Here is a 14,390-nt window from a genome sequence, read left to right on the forward strand (position 1 = left end):
TTAGAATGGGACTTGACAACTAGTAAGTACTACATATAGGGAGAGGGAGAGAGAGACACACACCCCCCCTCAGATATACACGTGGATGAGTATGTATATGCCATTATAGTAAGTATTATCATTATTAATATAATCGCTTTCCGAGTCGAATTATCGTGTCTGTCTCTATCTGGACTCTAACTCTCACGTTGTATTTATATGGCCTTATACTCCCTTATCCACCCAATTTATAATTAGATTTGTGAGTCCTAAGGATTTCAATAGTCATTCATGAAATCAGGAAAAATTGAACTCTGTACAAAAATTTATTTTCAAACATTATAGTTACCAGTTTTAAATCATCACACATGCTGTTATGTTTTCCCCTGAATGTGAAACATCATGTTGACGTAGTTCAGGATCAGGATGGAAGGTTATCTAGGTAACCAGGTGATATTGGAGAGGATGATCTCACTGTTAAAATTTCAGGGATGCTAAAACACTCACACAGACCACTTGCTAGTTGTCAGATTTCCCATTTATGTTTAGTGGTCAGTTTTCTATAAGATTTCAACGAACTCTTTTTTAAGGCGCTTATCCTTTGATAATTTACATTTTGATGGGTTGCATGTTGTGATTATACAAACCATGTTTTTAACAGGGTGACAAGACTTGTTCCAATTTATAGAATCTTTTAGTTCTAGGATTAATTATATTGTGTAAAGTTAATTTAAACCAGCCTTCTTTTCCAAATAGAAAATGATATAATCTAACTTAGTAGATTTTTCAGTTTACCTTATAGTTTTAATTCAAAGTCATAGACTAATAATGAATACACATAGGATTTAGTGGGGTTTTTTAAATTTTGGTGCTAAAAGAGACTGGAAAGATAATCCAGTTCCATTTCTATATTTTACAGATGAGGTAAATGATGAGGATCATAAACCAGGCTTGCCTCTGAAACTCCTAGATTATTTTACACATGTGAAGTTTTAAATATTTCTTTTCCCTCTTAGCTGCTGTTTAATTTTTCCAGTCTAATAGAAATCATTGTTCCTGTGGCTGACCATCAGTAAACTTGAGGAATTTTCTTTTCGTGGTTGAAGTATTGGCAAGTAGACCAAAAGCTTCTTGCCAATACTTCTCAGCACATTTAGCTCAACTTCTCAAGGACTCAGTCAAGTAGCTCATCCCTGGCTGACAACTGAAAGTCTAGAGGTAATTTCCAAACTTCCTTAGTGTGGTGTCATATATTTTTAAATGGCACACCCCAGAAAATAGGACTTAATGTCCTTTCTTCCATGCTCATCCTCCTGTCTAAGGGACGGCTATTGGATGGGCACTGAAGGCCAGTCCTGTTCTAACCCCTAGACATTCATCCTTATAAAGAAGTATCCAGAAAGTACCAGTGATCTAATGTACTACATGCTAGGTAAATATAATTAACATCCTGTATATTATCTATGAAAAATTTTTAGGGGATAAATCCCAAGAATTCTCATCACAAGAAAAAAATTTATTTGTATTTAAGTTTGTATCTATCTGAGATGATGGATTTCACTAAACTTAACTGTAATAGTCACTCCATGATGTATGTAAATTAAATCATTATGCTTTACAACTTAAACTGATACAGTGCCATATATCAATCATATCTCAAAAACTACTAGAAGGAAAAAAAAATGAAGTATCCAGAGCTTTTGATACAAATTTGTGATCACGTGGCTGAACCAGAAAAGGAAAGTGATATATATCAAAATACGAAAAAATTTTAAAGACTTGTAAACCATGACATAGCCTGTAAGTAAACACATTTTTTCCTGTTGAAAATACTTTACAGAGTCCTTGGCATTTGATTGTCTTTGTTCAACAACAACAACTCTATTTAAAGTTTTCTTTAAACTTAAAATCTAACTTTATACAAATAACTACTCATTAAAAAGGTTTTTTTCCCATCCAAAGAGGATCTTTGGTTTGACTTACTATTATGGGGTGTCTGCAGGTACCTGGAATGGAAACACAAAAGTAGCCATAAAGACTCTTAAACCAGGCACAATGTCCCCTGAATCATTCCTTGAGGAGGCACAGATCATGAAGAAGTTGAAGCACGACAAACTGGTCCAGCTGTACGCCGTGGTGTCCGAAGAGCCCATCTACATCGTCACCGAGTACATGAATAAAGGTTGGACTGGGCCTCTCGGGCTCCCCCTCGCAGGGACCTGCAGGCTTGTCTCCGGGAGGGGAATGGAGCTCCCTGCCTGCTTCTTCCCTCCTTCCTCCATGAGTCAAGCATTCTTTGTCAGGAAGCACAAACTATGTGCTCACTGGCGAAACCGTTGTATGAACAGACAGTGACCTTGAGTTTGACCCCCAGATTCCTTTGCATGCTTTGCACATGTCAGGATTTCCAGCTCCTCTCCATAACTGAAGTAATTCATTTTTAGTATCGGAGTGATCAGTGCATGCATGTGTAGTCGTGTCTGACTCTTTGCAACCCCATGGGCTTTTCCAGGCAAGAATACTGGAGTGGGTTGCCATTGATACAGAGAGCTATAAAAGTTTGCTGTTATCTGGAATGGCACAGCTTATGTTAAAAATTAAATTTTTTTCAAACAAAGATATGAGGCTATACAGTTTTCAGGTATTCATCTCTCCTGCCTCATTCCCACCACCTTTGTCTGTCTTGAGTCCCCCACTCAAGATACCACAACCTTGACCGTGTTGGAAACCCTCATCAAGGGTGCGGTTTTTTTAATCACATCGGTTCAAAACTTGTTTTGCAGTAAAATTTTGTTTGAAAATGCCTTTTTGTGTACAAAAGCATAAAAGTAAGAAATTGTGTTATGAAAGGTTTTGTGGCATACACAGCTTAACCATCTTAATAATAAATTACTTTCTTACAAATTTTTTTTAAATTAAATATTTTTGCAAGGCTGAACAATTAACATCAGACACTGAGCTCTGGGTTAAGTTTAGCCTCCATCTTTTCAACACCTTTTTTTTTTTCTTCAGCTCTCTTCTTAAACATCTGATGTAGAAAGACATACTTTTAAAGAGCACATTATATTCTCATTCTTTTTCTCTCTCTCTTTGTCTTTCTAATCAAAGCAATATTGTTGGGGATAAGACCACAGATCACTTTGTTTTGGAAAAATAGATGAACCAAACAAGAAACAGCCTTAAAAGGCAAAGCATTGTACATCAGATGACACCAGTACAATTTTTCCCTTTCCACGTACTTTCTATTAAAATATATTTGGAATTATTCCCTGGCAGATTGTTTGTCCTTTGTATTTGGTTATTTGGTAAATAACTTTGTGATTAAAGCATGAAAAAAAATACCAGTGATCACATGAACCTCCAGCCTCTGCCCATGATTGCTTCGGCCCCAGTGTTCATTCTGAGCTCCTTAGGCAGAGTCATCACACTGGCTCTGAAGCTCCAGCCTTTGGTTTCAGGTATCTTTCAAGGCCTGATTGGCCATGATCTAATGTGAGGAGCCACCTACCCCAACCCTGTATTCCTCAGATACCCTTTTCTTGATTTAAAAATCTGTCAATAAGCTGAGCCACTGATTGTACACTTTACTATATGTCGGAATCACCTAATACAGGGGTCCCCAACCTTTGAGAGCTAATGTCTGATGATCTGAGGTGGAACTGATGTAATAATAATAGAAATAAAATACACAATAAATGGAATGTGCTTGAATCATCCCTAAAGCATCTGCCACCCCCAAGTCCATGGAAAAATTGTCTTTAAAGAAGCTTGTCCCTGGTGCCAAAAAGACTGGGAACCACTCATCTAATGGGCTTCTCAAAGTATAAGTTTCTGGGCCAAAACTCCCAAGCATCTGATTCTGTAGATGTGGGATGGGTTCTGAGAGTTTGTGTTTCCAACTGGTTCCCCAGAGGTTGCCGTTCTTGCTGGTCCGGGACCACGTATTGGGAACCAATCATCTGGGCGCTTTTTTCTCCACATCACTCTTGAGCGGGACTGTCGGGAGTGAGACTGAAGTGGTGCAGCCTTTAATCTCATTTAAGGCTGCTTCTTATGAAGTCCTGTTTCTTCTAGCTTCATCCCATTTTTGTTGTCCTTAGAATTGGAGTCACTACTGTTTACTTTTAAAAGGTAAAACTGCAGCCTCCAGTGCAGTTTTTTTTCTGCCCAGTTTTTATGTGTGAACCTTGTTTTCACTGATAGCCTCATTTCCTCTGATTACCTCATTCCTTCTAATAAGAAAACCAAATACAGCCCTTCATTGGGAATTTTGACCTTTCAAAGGAAATCAAAATGACTTTATGTTTTCTTCATAGGAAGTTTACTTGATTTCTTAAAAGACGGAGAAGGAAGAGCTCTGAAATTACCAAACCTTGTGGATATGGCAGCGCAGGTAGGCCCTCGATTCCTGCCTTAGATTTACCAGCGAGTGAGTACCGTGGAGTCACGTGTAATGTGCATTTCCCCGGTCTACCCAGGTTGCCGCGGGAATGGCGTACATCGAGCGCATGAACTACATCCACAGAGACCTGCGGTCAGCAAACATTCTCGTGGGGAATGGACTAATTTGCAAGATCGCTGACTTCGGATTGGCCAGGTTGATCGAGGACAATGAGTACACGGCAAGACAAGGTGGGCGCTTGAATGAGGAAGGCTCGTGATCCCATCTTGCACATCCCTTCCCTCCTTTCCTCCAGAAAATATTCAGAATGTCATTCTTCAGCTGGGTTTTTCCTTCTTGATCTGGCAGGAATCTGACGGCACTGCAGATGGGAGACCGTAGTGGGTTCAGTTGACCCTCTGCCTTTCGAGGAGAGGGTGTGGAAGGCCAGGAGAGCAGTCAGGAAGCCGCTCATCATTCCGTCAGAGTCTCAGCCAAAACAGAAGGCACTCTCACTGGAGAATTTAATAAAGGAGTTATTTGCGACAGTGCAGGCAGGGTTTAAGAAAACCAGCAGGGCGTGATGCGGCCTCCCAGAGCTTGTAACAGCTCCAGAACTAAGAACGAGCAGCTGTGCGTGGAGACCACCACTGGCTGAGACAGGCCTCTGGGGGAGTCACGCCCAGGCTCACTCTTCAGCCCTCCTACAGGTCTCCTGCCAAGCCCAACTAGAGCCAGCAGTCAGAGGAGCCACTGACAGTCCAGATGGGCCCCAAGAAGGGAGAAGACAGGTAGAGAGGGGATCTAGAGGGCCAACAGAAGAGAACAAGAGTCACTCGAAAAGCTCTACTTCTTTGAATCATCCCCCTCCATTCCACCCTTTCAGAAGATTTATAGAAATCAGCCTCCAGATAAAATACATCTCAAACCAACAGCCACTCCAGTGGGACAACTTTTCAGGTTCTTCTAGGGTACTAGATAGGAGAGAAGGAATTCCCAGTGTTACTTCCTTTCTTCCAGAACTTCACACAGTGGTCAAAGGGTAAATGTGTGGAATTAAGTGTGCAGTTTGCAATGGAACATAGGCTCTTCATGGTGAACATAACATGTCTGAAGGAAGAGGGGTCAGCTTCATTGTTCTTAACCAAAACCCAGTCATTCTGAGCAAGGCTGAGCAATGACCGGAATAGGTTACAGGGCGGTGTTACCTACTGGAGGTTATAATGGTTAGCTCTGCACTTCTTTCTCACCTTCTTTTCTAATTCTTTCATTTCATGCCAGTTTTTCCCTCCTTTTATCCTTGGCAGTCTCAAGCGATGAGGGGAAAAAATGCTAAACTAAGACCCTGCCACTACAGATACTGTCCAAAGGCTAAATTACATGTTGGTCAGGCAGCTCGGCTATTTGAATTTCCCCAACATGTGGCAGTTCTTGTCTTGGAGCCAAAGGCCGACACGTTGAGCATGCCCATTCATCACACACATGCACATGTGCATATGCACACACGCACACGCACGCACACACACAGTGCAGGGCCAGATGGTATGCCATATCACTAATCAAAGGCACGTGGGCAGCTTTGATTGGCGCTGCAGTCCAGAGAGGACTGTGGGCATGAGTTTAGTCAGGATGAGCTGAGAGGGTCTGAAGTGCCCCCGGGTCTGAGACCTGGCCCTAAATGAGAGAGTTTACCCCGAGGCAAACCTGTCAGATCCCAGCTCACAGACCCAGAAGGAGAGGCAAGCGGGTGAAGGTTGAGAGACATGAGTCTTTGGTTTAGGAAGGAGTGAGTCGCGTCAGCATGCTTCCGTGTGTGAGTGTTTTGGGGCTGGAGGGAGCAGTTCAGGATTTGTTTCTCCCATTCCCCCCAGGCTCTGGACTGTCTGGAATTTGTCATTAGCACACTTGAGTCATCAATAAATGAGAACGTTGGCAGGGCCTGAAGCCCGAGCATGCTGGCAGGGGTGCTGTTGACAGGGCTGGGTGTTTAGTTCATGGGGTGAGATGCCCAGGCTGTGGCCCTGGGTGATTGGCGTCTGGGGGAAGGCGCGTCAGGAGCCCTCGCTGCAGTCCCCTCAAAGTGTGCTGCTGCTGTGGAGCAGGGCTGTGCGGCTGCCCTGAACCCCAGCCCTCCTGTCCTGCCTTCCTCCCGATTGTCTTTCTGGTGGTGACCTCTCCAGCTCCATCACCTTCCCAGATGTTGTCCTGATGCCCTTCAGAGGGCCAGCTTCACACCCTTAATTTCCAAATAGAATATTCCACCCTTCCCTCTTCCAATCCTTTTTTCTTCTCTCTTCCCTTTTACAAGTATCTTCTGTGTGCTAAGTTGCTTCAGTCATGTCCAACTCTTTGCAACCCTATGGACTAGAGAATTAAACTGGGGAGGAAAAAACAAAGACTGGGGCCCTGGGATTGGCCAGGAGAATAAAAGAAATATTGCAACAGAGGACAAAGAAGGAGCAGGGGTGTTTATAGGAAACCTACCCAGTGCCAGGTCCAAGCGGGCAAATGTGAGGAGTGGAGTGGGAAAGATAGATACAGGCTCAGAGAGGCTGAGTAACAGACAAAGCCACACAGCTAGTCAAGGGGCAGAGTCAGCATTTGGATTCAGGCATGGCTGGTCCTGTTGCATCTACCCTTTTATGCTATGCTGACTGTCTCTCATCAGGACAGTGATTGAAAGAAGAGAAAAATTTAAAAATTGAGAGGATTAGTCATAAGCTCCTTTTCCCCTTTATTTTATAGAAGCACTTTTAAGAGGCAGCTTCTAAAGTGCATGTGAGGGGAGTTGGAAGACCTTCATCTGCTAGCTCCAGGTCAGCCCAGCTGTTTACAGAACACCTCCAGGGGTCTGCCCTGTGCCCAGGCCGCTTTACGAGGCAGGAAGGGCCCAGTGTGTATCCACTGGCGTGCTCTGCAGATGGCATGCATGCTTCCTGCTGAAGTTTCTGCAGGGAATTAGTCAGTGCTTCCAGACAGCTGCTCCGTGTGCCTGAAAATATTTATAAGCCCGGTTTTATGTTCCCCACAGGCCTCAGCCAGGCCGCATCTTGTTTATGGAAGTGTGGGCAGTGTTGAGAAGTGTGTGCCGATCACAGGTATTTTCAGACTGTGGGTAACTGTTGTTTCTCAACACAGTGGTGAGGTTCCCATCTAAGGGCTCGCTGAAATGTCTCTCCCTCCTCCTATCTGGTGGATGAGCTGGCATTTCCCCAGGCACCTGCAGAACGGGATTTGGGACCTGGGTTAAACAGCTGCTCCTGAGTTCCTTTGTCTTCCCCTCCCTGCCCCACTGGATTGTAAGCGGCAGCCCCGTATCAGGGAGAAGGTCAAGACCAGGCCCAGAGTTGGGGATGGTGGTCCTCTGCCAGTAGCATTCTGGAGGCAACTAGCAATCATTTGGTATCGTTCATTTTCTTACCTCTGCATGTCCCCCAGTGACAGCAGTTAGGTCTTCTGTCCAATCTGGATCTCCAGGTAATGGCAACCGTCATTATTTGAGTGCCCTTCAAAGTGAAGGGGCTATGATAGGAGCTCCTGAGCAAAAGAAGCCAAAGACTAAACCAGGGCAAGCTGCCAGCATGGAGTCAGATGAGATCTGAAACCCACCCCATCGCCCACCAGCTCTGGGGCCTTGGGCACATTACCTAACTTTTCCACACCTTTGCTTGCTTGTCTGTAAAGTGGAAACATACTTTCCCTGTTTTGTGCTTTCGTTTTTGCAAAGATTAAGTGAAACAGCACATGTAAATTGTTTAGCACAGTACCTGGCATGTAGCAACTGGTAAACAAAAAGGACTCTTGTTATTCTGTCCTGGACAAGACTAAGTTCTTGAGGAATAAACAAATTCCAGATTGGCCAGAGACACGTGGAAAGGCTCAGCCACCATCCAGGAAAGGGAGAGAAGGATCAGAGCTAATTCCCTGTGGTCAGATATGAGTGGTCATGACGATGCAGTTGCCAGCAACAGGCGTGAGTGAGTCAGGAAGAAGGTTTTCTTTTCCAAGAACACGGGTGAGTTTGGTTTGGTTTGGGATTTGTTGAGCTTAAGGTAGTTGTGGCCGAGTTTGATGTCCAAGCCCAGAGAGGTCAGTGGGGGTGCCCTCACCCAGTCCCATGGCCACGGGTCCTCACCTCCGAGGACTCCTCCCCACATCACCACCCCTCAGCCAACCATGGCCTCTCACCCCCATGCTGCCTGCACCCTCCCTTGAGGTCTGATCACAGCCCCTCCTGCCACCAGTTCCCCAGAGGTCCCACACAGACAGACCACGCGAGAATTCTTGAAAAAAAGTTTCTTCCTGAGCTTTTAGGAAGCTCGGTGCTGACGAATACTGATTTAAACCTAACAAGCTCAGATAGACATAGCTTACGTATCAGAATGATTTGCTTTTGTGGACACATTTTTTTTTTATTGAGTCATAATATATGTACAATAAAATGAATAGGTCTGAAGTATACAACTCAGGGAATTTTTACATATGGGGATGCCCTTGAAATTACCCACAGATGAGGATAACAAACACTGCCAGCCCCCTAAAGACCTCCTCATCCCCTTCTAGACAGTCAGCACTCCCAAAAGTAGACCCTGTTTTACGTCTGCTGCCAGAGATTCCTTTTCCCTGTAACTGATCTTCAGTACCAGTCTTTGTGTCTGGTTTCTTCTGCGTCATTGTGAGATTCATCCATGTTGCTGCATAAAACAGTAGGTCCTTCCTTTTCTTTGCTGAGTAGTATTCCATTTAGATAGATCCACGTATCCATTCTCCTGGTTATTTCTAACTGGGAGACTTTATGAAAGTAGCTGCTGTGGTGGTGCTCATGTCCTCCTCTCTTCTGGGTATAGTTCTAGTAGTGGAATTGTTGGTCTTAGGACAGACCTGTACTGCCCAGCAGGTTTTGTGGCCTTATCTTTAAAGATAGAATACATAGTCCCTGTGTTGTGTAGGGTTTTACTTCTCTTTAGGCCACTAAGGCAGCATGGTGAGGCTGTGGAAGCTGTGGCTGGCAGTCAGGAAGCCCGAGTTTGAACTAGCTATTTCTTACGAGGTTGGTGTGTCCCCAGGCAAATCAGTTAACCTTTCTGAGCCTCATTTTTTAGCATCCGTAAAATGGAGATAATAAAAATAATTACCTCACATAATTAGTGTGAGAATTAAATGGGCTCTCTATAAAAGCTGTTGGAGGGTTATGAAATATAAACCATTCTTGTAACACGAACTTTTTGTGTGTGATATACATTTGCCTTGAAAGAGGTCTTTATTTACTTAACTAAAAATTCTTTTTAAGGAAAAAGCTAATAAGGAACACTAAAGAATAATTATTCTTGTAAGAAAAATAATATATTTCATTTTTTTACAGCCAATTCCATTGGTCCGGGCAGGTGCCATTTGGTTTATCTGCATGCCCAAGGGCCCCTCTGCACACAGCTGAGAGTTGGTGGTCTACTCACCAGCCTCTCCAGCAGAGTTTTGTTTTTTCTCAGATTTGCCTTCTCTGTTGAGAACCGACCCTACCTCCATTATTTTTGATCTTGTCAAGTCTGAACATCTGATGGACATTCTCAGCAGTGTCACTGAGGTTGTGCATGCGTGTGTGCACGTGCACACCCACATGCATGTGCAAATATGCGTTCCAGAGATGGCAGGGACTGGATTGGTTTAGCGTGTGACCCGTGAAATCAAGTTATCCTGATGTGAGTATTAGCATCACTGCTGATGAGTTGTGAGGCCTTGGATGAGTTACTTAACCTCTCTGAGCCTTTATTTCCTCCTCTAAAAACAGGGATGATAATAGTTATCTGTATCAGAGAATTGTTGCATGGCTTCCCTGAGAACATACAGAAAACACTTAGCGCAAAGCAGATGCTGAGCTGACAGTTGTATAATTTTAGTTACTAGTAGTAGCAATAGTAACATCACTACTGTTGATCCACTGGGGTGTTAATAGCCTTCTTTCTCCCTTTCTCCTTTCCCTGCCCAGCCCAGTCTCTCTCTCTCTCCCTCCCTCCCTCCCTCTCTCTCTCTCTCTCTCTCCCTGTCTTTCCCTACACCCTCCATCAGGGTCTCCCGCAAAAAGGACCTGCCTATTTAACCCTTTCTTCTCCTGATTTGAATCATCACAAAGATGGGAACTTAGAGTTGCTCTGTGTTTTAGGTTTATTTGGGGTTTGCAGGTTTTCTGGGGTTTTTCAAGGTCTAAGTTAATGACAGGATCATTGCTGAGAAAGCAAATGTCAAAGCCCTGTTTAATCTTTAGACCTTTGGAATGTATGGGAACAGGGGCATTTAGGACTTTGTATAAAACCTACTGTAGGTTTAGGTTTATGTATTAAATAGAATAAAAATACGTCTATTCAAATGAGGGTTTAGGCTGAATAGATTATTATCTGGAGGAAAATTCCCATATAAATTAGACTGCAAAGAATTCATAATTGTTGCAGTTTTCATGTTAATTATTTCATGTTAAAAAATTGTTGCTGCATAAATTAACACATTCTTTCATGGAGAACATATTTTAGAAAGATTTGTTACTTTAATAACTCTTTGTGTATTAGAAATCCCAGATGCCTGTACTAATTAAATATAATCAGATTTTGGATTCAAAAAGCACAGTAGCCATTTAACACAAACAAGCAGGCAGCTAGGTTGACAAACACAGTCAGGAAGAAGCAGATCCCTGCTTCTTTCAGATTTTGTATTTCACCATTCAGAACTGTGAATTCAATTCCTGTCCTTCCTTTGTACTGCCACGACTGGGGATTATCAGACTCAGAACGCCAGCTTTCCAGCTCAAGGGCTCCTGCAGAATTATTAATCAGCCTCTTCTGAGGCCCCTGTAATCCGGAGGCAGATCAAGGCTGATCTCGCCGCGAGATGCCCTCCCTGCTCCCGGCGGCACATGCGTTTCTTGTTCTCTGTCAACAACGGCATTGCCATTCCCACACAGTGTGCTGTGACCTGAACAGCAAATGTCAGGGGAGGAGGAGGGGGACGAAACCCTTTTAATTATTGAATTTAATCTAATTCTTCCCGTGCTAGAGAAGCAAATCATCCTTTGACAAAAAGCAAACCCTTTCCAGCTCAGCTATTGTTTTAAGCACGGAGCAGGAAGCTTATTTGTTTGAACTGACCGTGCCGCTGGGCTCGGTCAGGGTTGCTGGTCCCGGGGGTGGGGGGCGGGGGTTCCTGCTGAGAGCCCAAGGCTCTCCCTGCAGAACTCGCTGCCCTCGGCCCGGCCCTCCCAGCCCTCCTTCCTGCTGTTGCTGAGAGAGCTGCGTGCCGGAGCCCAGCCTGGTTCCAATCAAGCCTCCCAGATTCCGAGTTTGGTGCACTTCCGTCACAGGCAGAGAGAGCCTTCATTTGTATTCCGCCCCCGGCGGCCGGGCTTCCACCGGCTTTTCCGAGAGGGGCGCTTTGTTTATCTGCGCACCCACCTCGGAGCTCCGGGGTCAGGTTCTGCGCTGCGGGGAGTGGTCAGGCTGCCCGAGAGAGGCTGATGGGTGAGGCAGATCGTGTTTTCCTCTGAAAAGGGACGCGGGGCATGCCAAAGACTAAAAGGAAAGGAAAACTCACCCCTGCCTCCTCCACTGTCTCTTTTAAAATTAAAACTGTTTGCTGGGAGGACACGGATTCATTCCTTCCATCCCCATAGCCTGGCTGCTCCCTGACTCTGCACCTGGGGGGCAGAAGGGAGGGGACTGATGGGCCTGCTGTAAGCCCCGGTCACCGCGAGCTCAGCTTGTCTGAATATCTTTCCTCTTCTCTGCACTGGGCGGTCACGTTTTGTATTCCATATGGGTCGGTCTCTCTCTCTCTCTCTCTCCCCCTCCTTTGTGCTGTCTTGAGCAGAGCAATTTGGCAGTTGTTTCTGAATGGTCAGAGCAAGTCCTTGGTTTGTGCACCCACGTTCCTTAGTAATCATCAAGAAGGAAGCAGATGGTCACCCTCTGTGATTTTAAAGTGTGTAAATAGGCACTACAGACTGCCATCAAACATCAAGAATGTCACTTGGCTCCCTTGTCTTGCTTTGCTGACAGAAGATCTCCTGCGTTTGCATCATCCTGATAATCAGGGGCAGCCAGTGCATGTGAAAGCTGTCCAGTGTTTTGGAGGAGGGTACACAGCAGCACGGGGCTGGTCTCCCCAGAGGCACGGGCGGGGGCTGGGGGAGTGGTATGGGAAAGCACCCCAAAGTGGTTATCATCTGCTACACATCCTCTCTTCCTTCCGTTTCTTCCTGACTCCCAGCCAGACCCTTGGTATGACCACCAGCTGTTTCTGAGCAGTATCTCCAACCCGCGTCCCTTGCCACCTAGCAGGCTTTGTGACATGATGTCGGACTGACCCAGGCCCACTGCCCCTGCTAGGGGTGACCAGATGACGTCTGTGTTGAGCTCAATTCCAGACGTGTGTTTTGACTTCAGTCTGAATTCTCACCACCCTGAACGGCAGCATACAGTTGCTTCCAGAGCACTACATGCAGCTCTCTTGCCTTTTGTTCTAGAGAAAAGGCTGCAGATACAGTCTCCATCGTACCCAGAGTGTGCCTCAGAGATTTAGTTCTTCCTTTGCCTTCCTTGTAGTTCTTGGAACGCTGAAAGTATCCTTGGAGTTAGTCAGCATTCTGGTGTTCTAGAACAGCAAGCAGGGGCCCTCCTTTCTTCAGTTCCACCCAAAATAATCACTTCCAGAAGTCCCAACCACCTCTCCCCCCCCACACACACACGCACATACATACGCACACACACATACATGCACACACATTCAGCACTTCAGGCAAGTCTTTTCTTTGTTTGTTTTTTGGCCGTGCTGGTGGCGTGCAGGATCTTAGTTCCCCAACCAGGGATTGAACCTGTGCCCCCTGCAGGGGAAGCACAGAGTCTTAACCCCTGGACCAGCAGGGAAGTCCCAGACAAAGTCTTGCTGATGAATCTTAGAGCTCCTCCCTGAGAGCACGGGAACCAGACAGCATGATTTCTGGAGATGCTGGTTAACTTCATTCTTTGCTTTTGTGTTGCCAGTGAGAGTTCTCCTGAGTTGTCATTGGTCAACCTTGGGAGGAAGGTGATGGGAGAAGGCAAGCGTCCTTCCTTCCCCTTCTGGCTCCCCCATAGGTTTGTAGAAGAAATGTCACTGCCTCCTTTCTGTTCTCCTCCATGTAAGGCACTCCCGCCCTTCCACAGTTCACTTGCCTTCCCATCCCTCCCCAGCTGCAAGACACCAGGACCGGTTCCTTGCCTCCAGCCTCATCCACCATCCTCCCAGGTGCTGGGCTTGCTCCCCGTGTCCTCTGATTGTCCTGATTAGGCTTTTAATACATGCTGATGGATGTTCTACTCCTTGTGTGGTCCTTGGCCTGGGTCTCCCCTTGGAACTTTGTTCATGCCTTTCAGCGTGACTATTCCTTCCTGGATTCAGCCGCACCAGACTTTGGTTCAGTGCCTGGCTAAGCAGCCATCATGTTTACAGCATGTTCAGGCCCTGCCTCTGGTCCTGAGTTCTTGTCTTCCTCCCCCAAACTTGGTCTTCCTCCACCCACAACCTGGGGAGGATGGCACTCCTCCCTTCTCCCCACCTCCTTCCTTCTCTAACGCCCCACTGACCGTTATGCATTTCAAATAGAATAGCATCTCAGCCCATTGTACCATTTACTTTTCCTTTATGTTTTTTTACACATGGTGCTAAAAACCTTATGAACCTAAAGTAGAGATTACAACAGAATGTGTCACCAGGAATAACAGCTGTATTACTCCAGGCACGTTTGGGAAATTTTGAAGTCATTCCTATGGCCTGGTGTGAAAATTCTAAATTTTGCTTGGGCATGTTTTATTGGGTTTGACATCATCATTTTGTTTGAATAACCACAAAGTTCCAGGTTAGATCAGCTTTGATTTTACCTCTTTCACAGGATATCCTGTCCAGGTCCCACCTTGTTACCAGCACCCCCTGCCCCGCCCCATGCCCCACCAACCATGTAATCAGCTTCCTGTTATTGGCATAGATCATGCTTTCTTTTATTCTCCGGGGT

At 45.3% G+C, this 14,390-nt stretch overlaps 1 protein-coding gene across 3 annotated transcripts in view; it reads left to right on the top strand.

Moving 5' to 3' along the window:
- Positions 1-14,390, top strand: part of FYN (FYN proto-oncogene, Src family tyrosine kinase) — a 217,264-nt gene that overhangs the window by 180,226 nt on the left and 22,648 nt on the right. For all 3 annotated transcript variants that reach the window (XM_018053056.1, XM_018053054.1, XM_018053055.1), the window contains 3 exons: positions 1,982-2,161; positions 4,296-4,372; positions 4,458-4,611. In XM_018053056.1, coding sequence (XP_017908545.1) covers positions 1,982-2,161; positions 4,296-4,372; positions 4,458-4,611 — 411 coding nt within the window. The remainder of the gene's footprint in view (positions 1-1,981; positions 2,162-4,295; positions 4,373-4,457; positions 4,612-14,390) is intronic.

This window comes from Capra hircus, chromosome 9, assembly GCF_001704415.2.
Source record: "Capra hircus breed San Clemente chromosome 9, ASM170441v1, whole genome shotgun sequence".
Lineage (NCBI taxonomy): Eukaryota > Metazoa > Chordata > Mammalia > Artiodactyla > Bovidae > Capra > Capra hircus.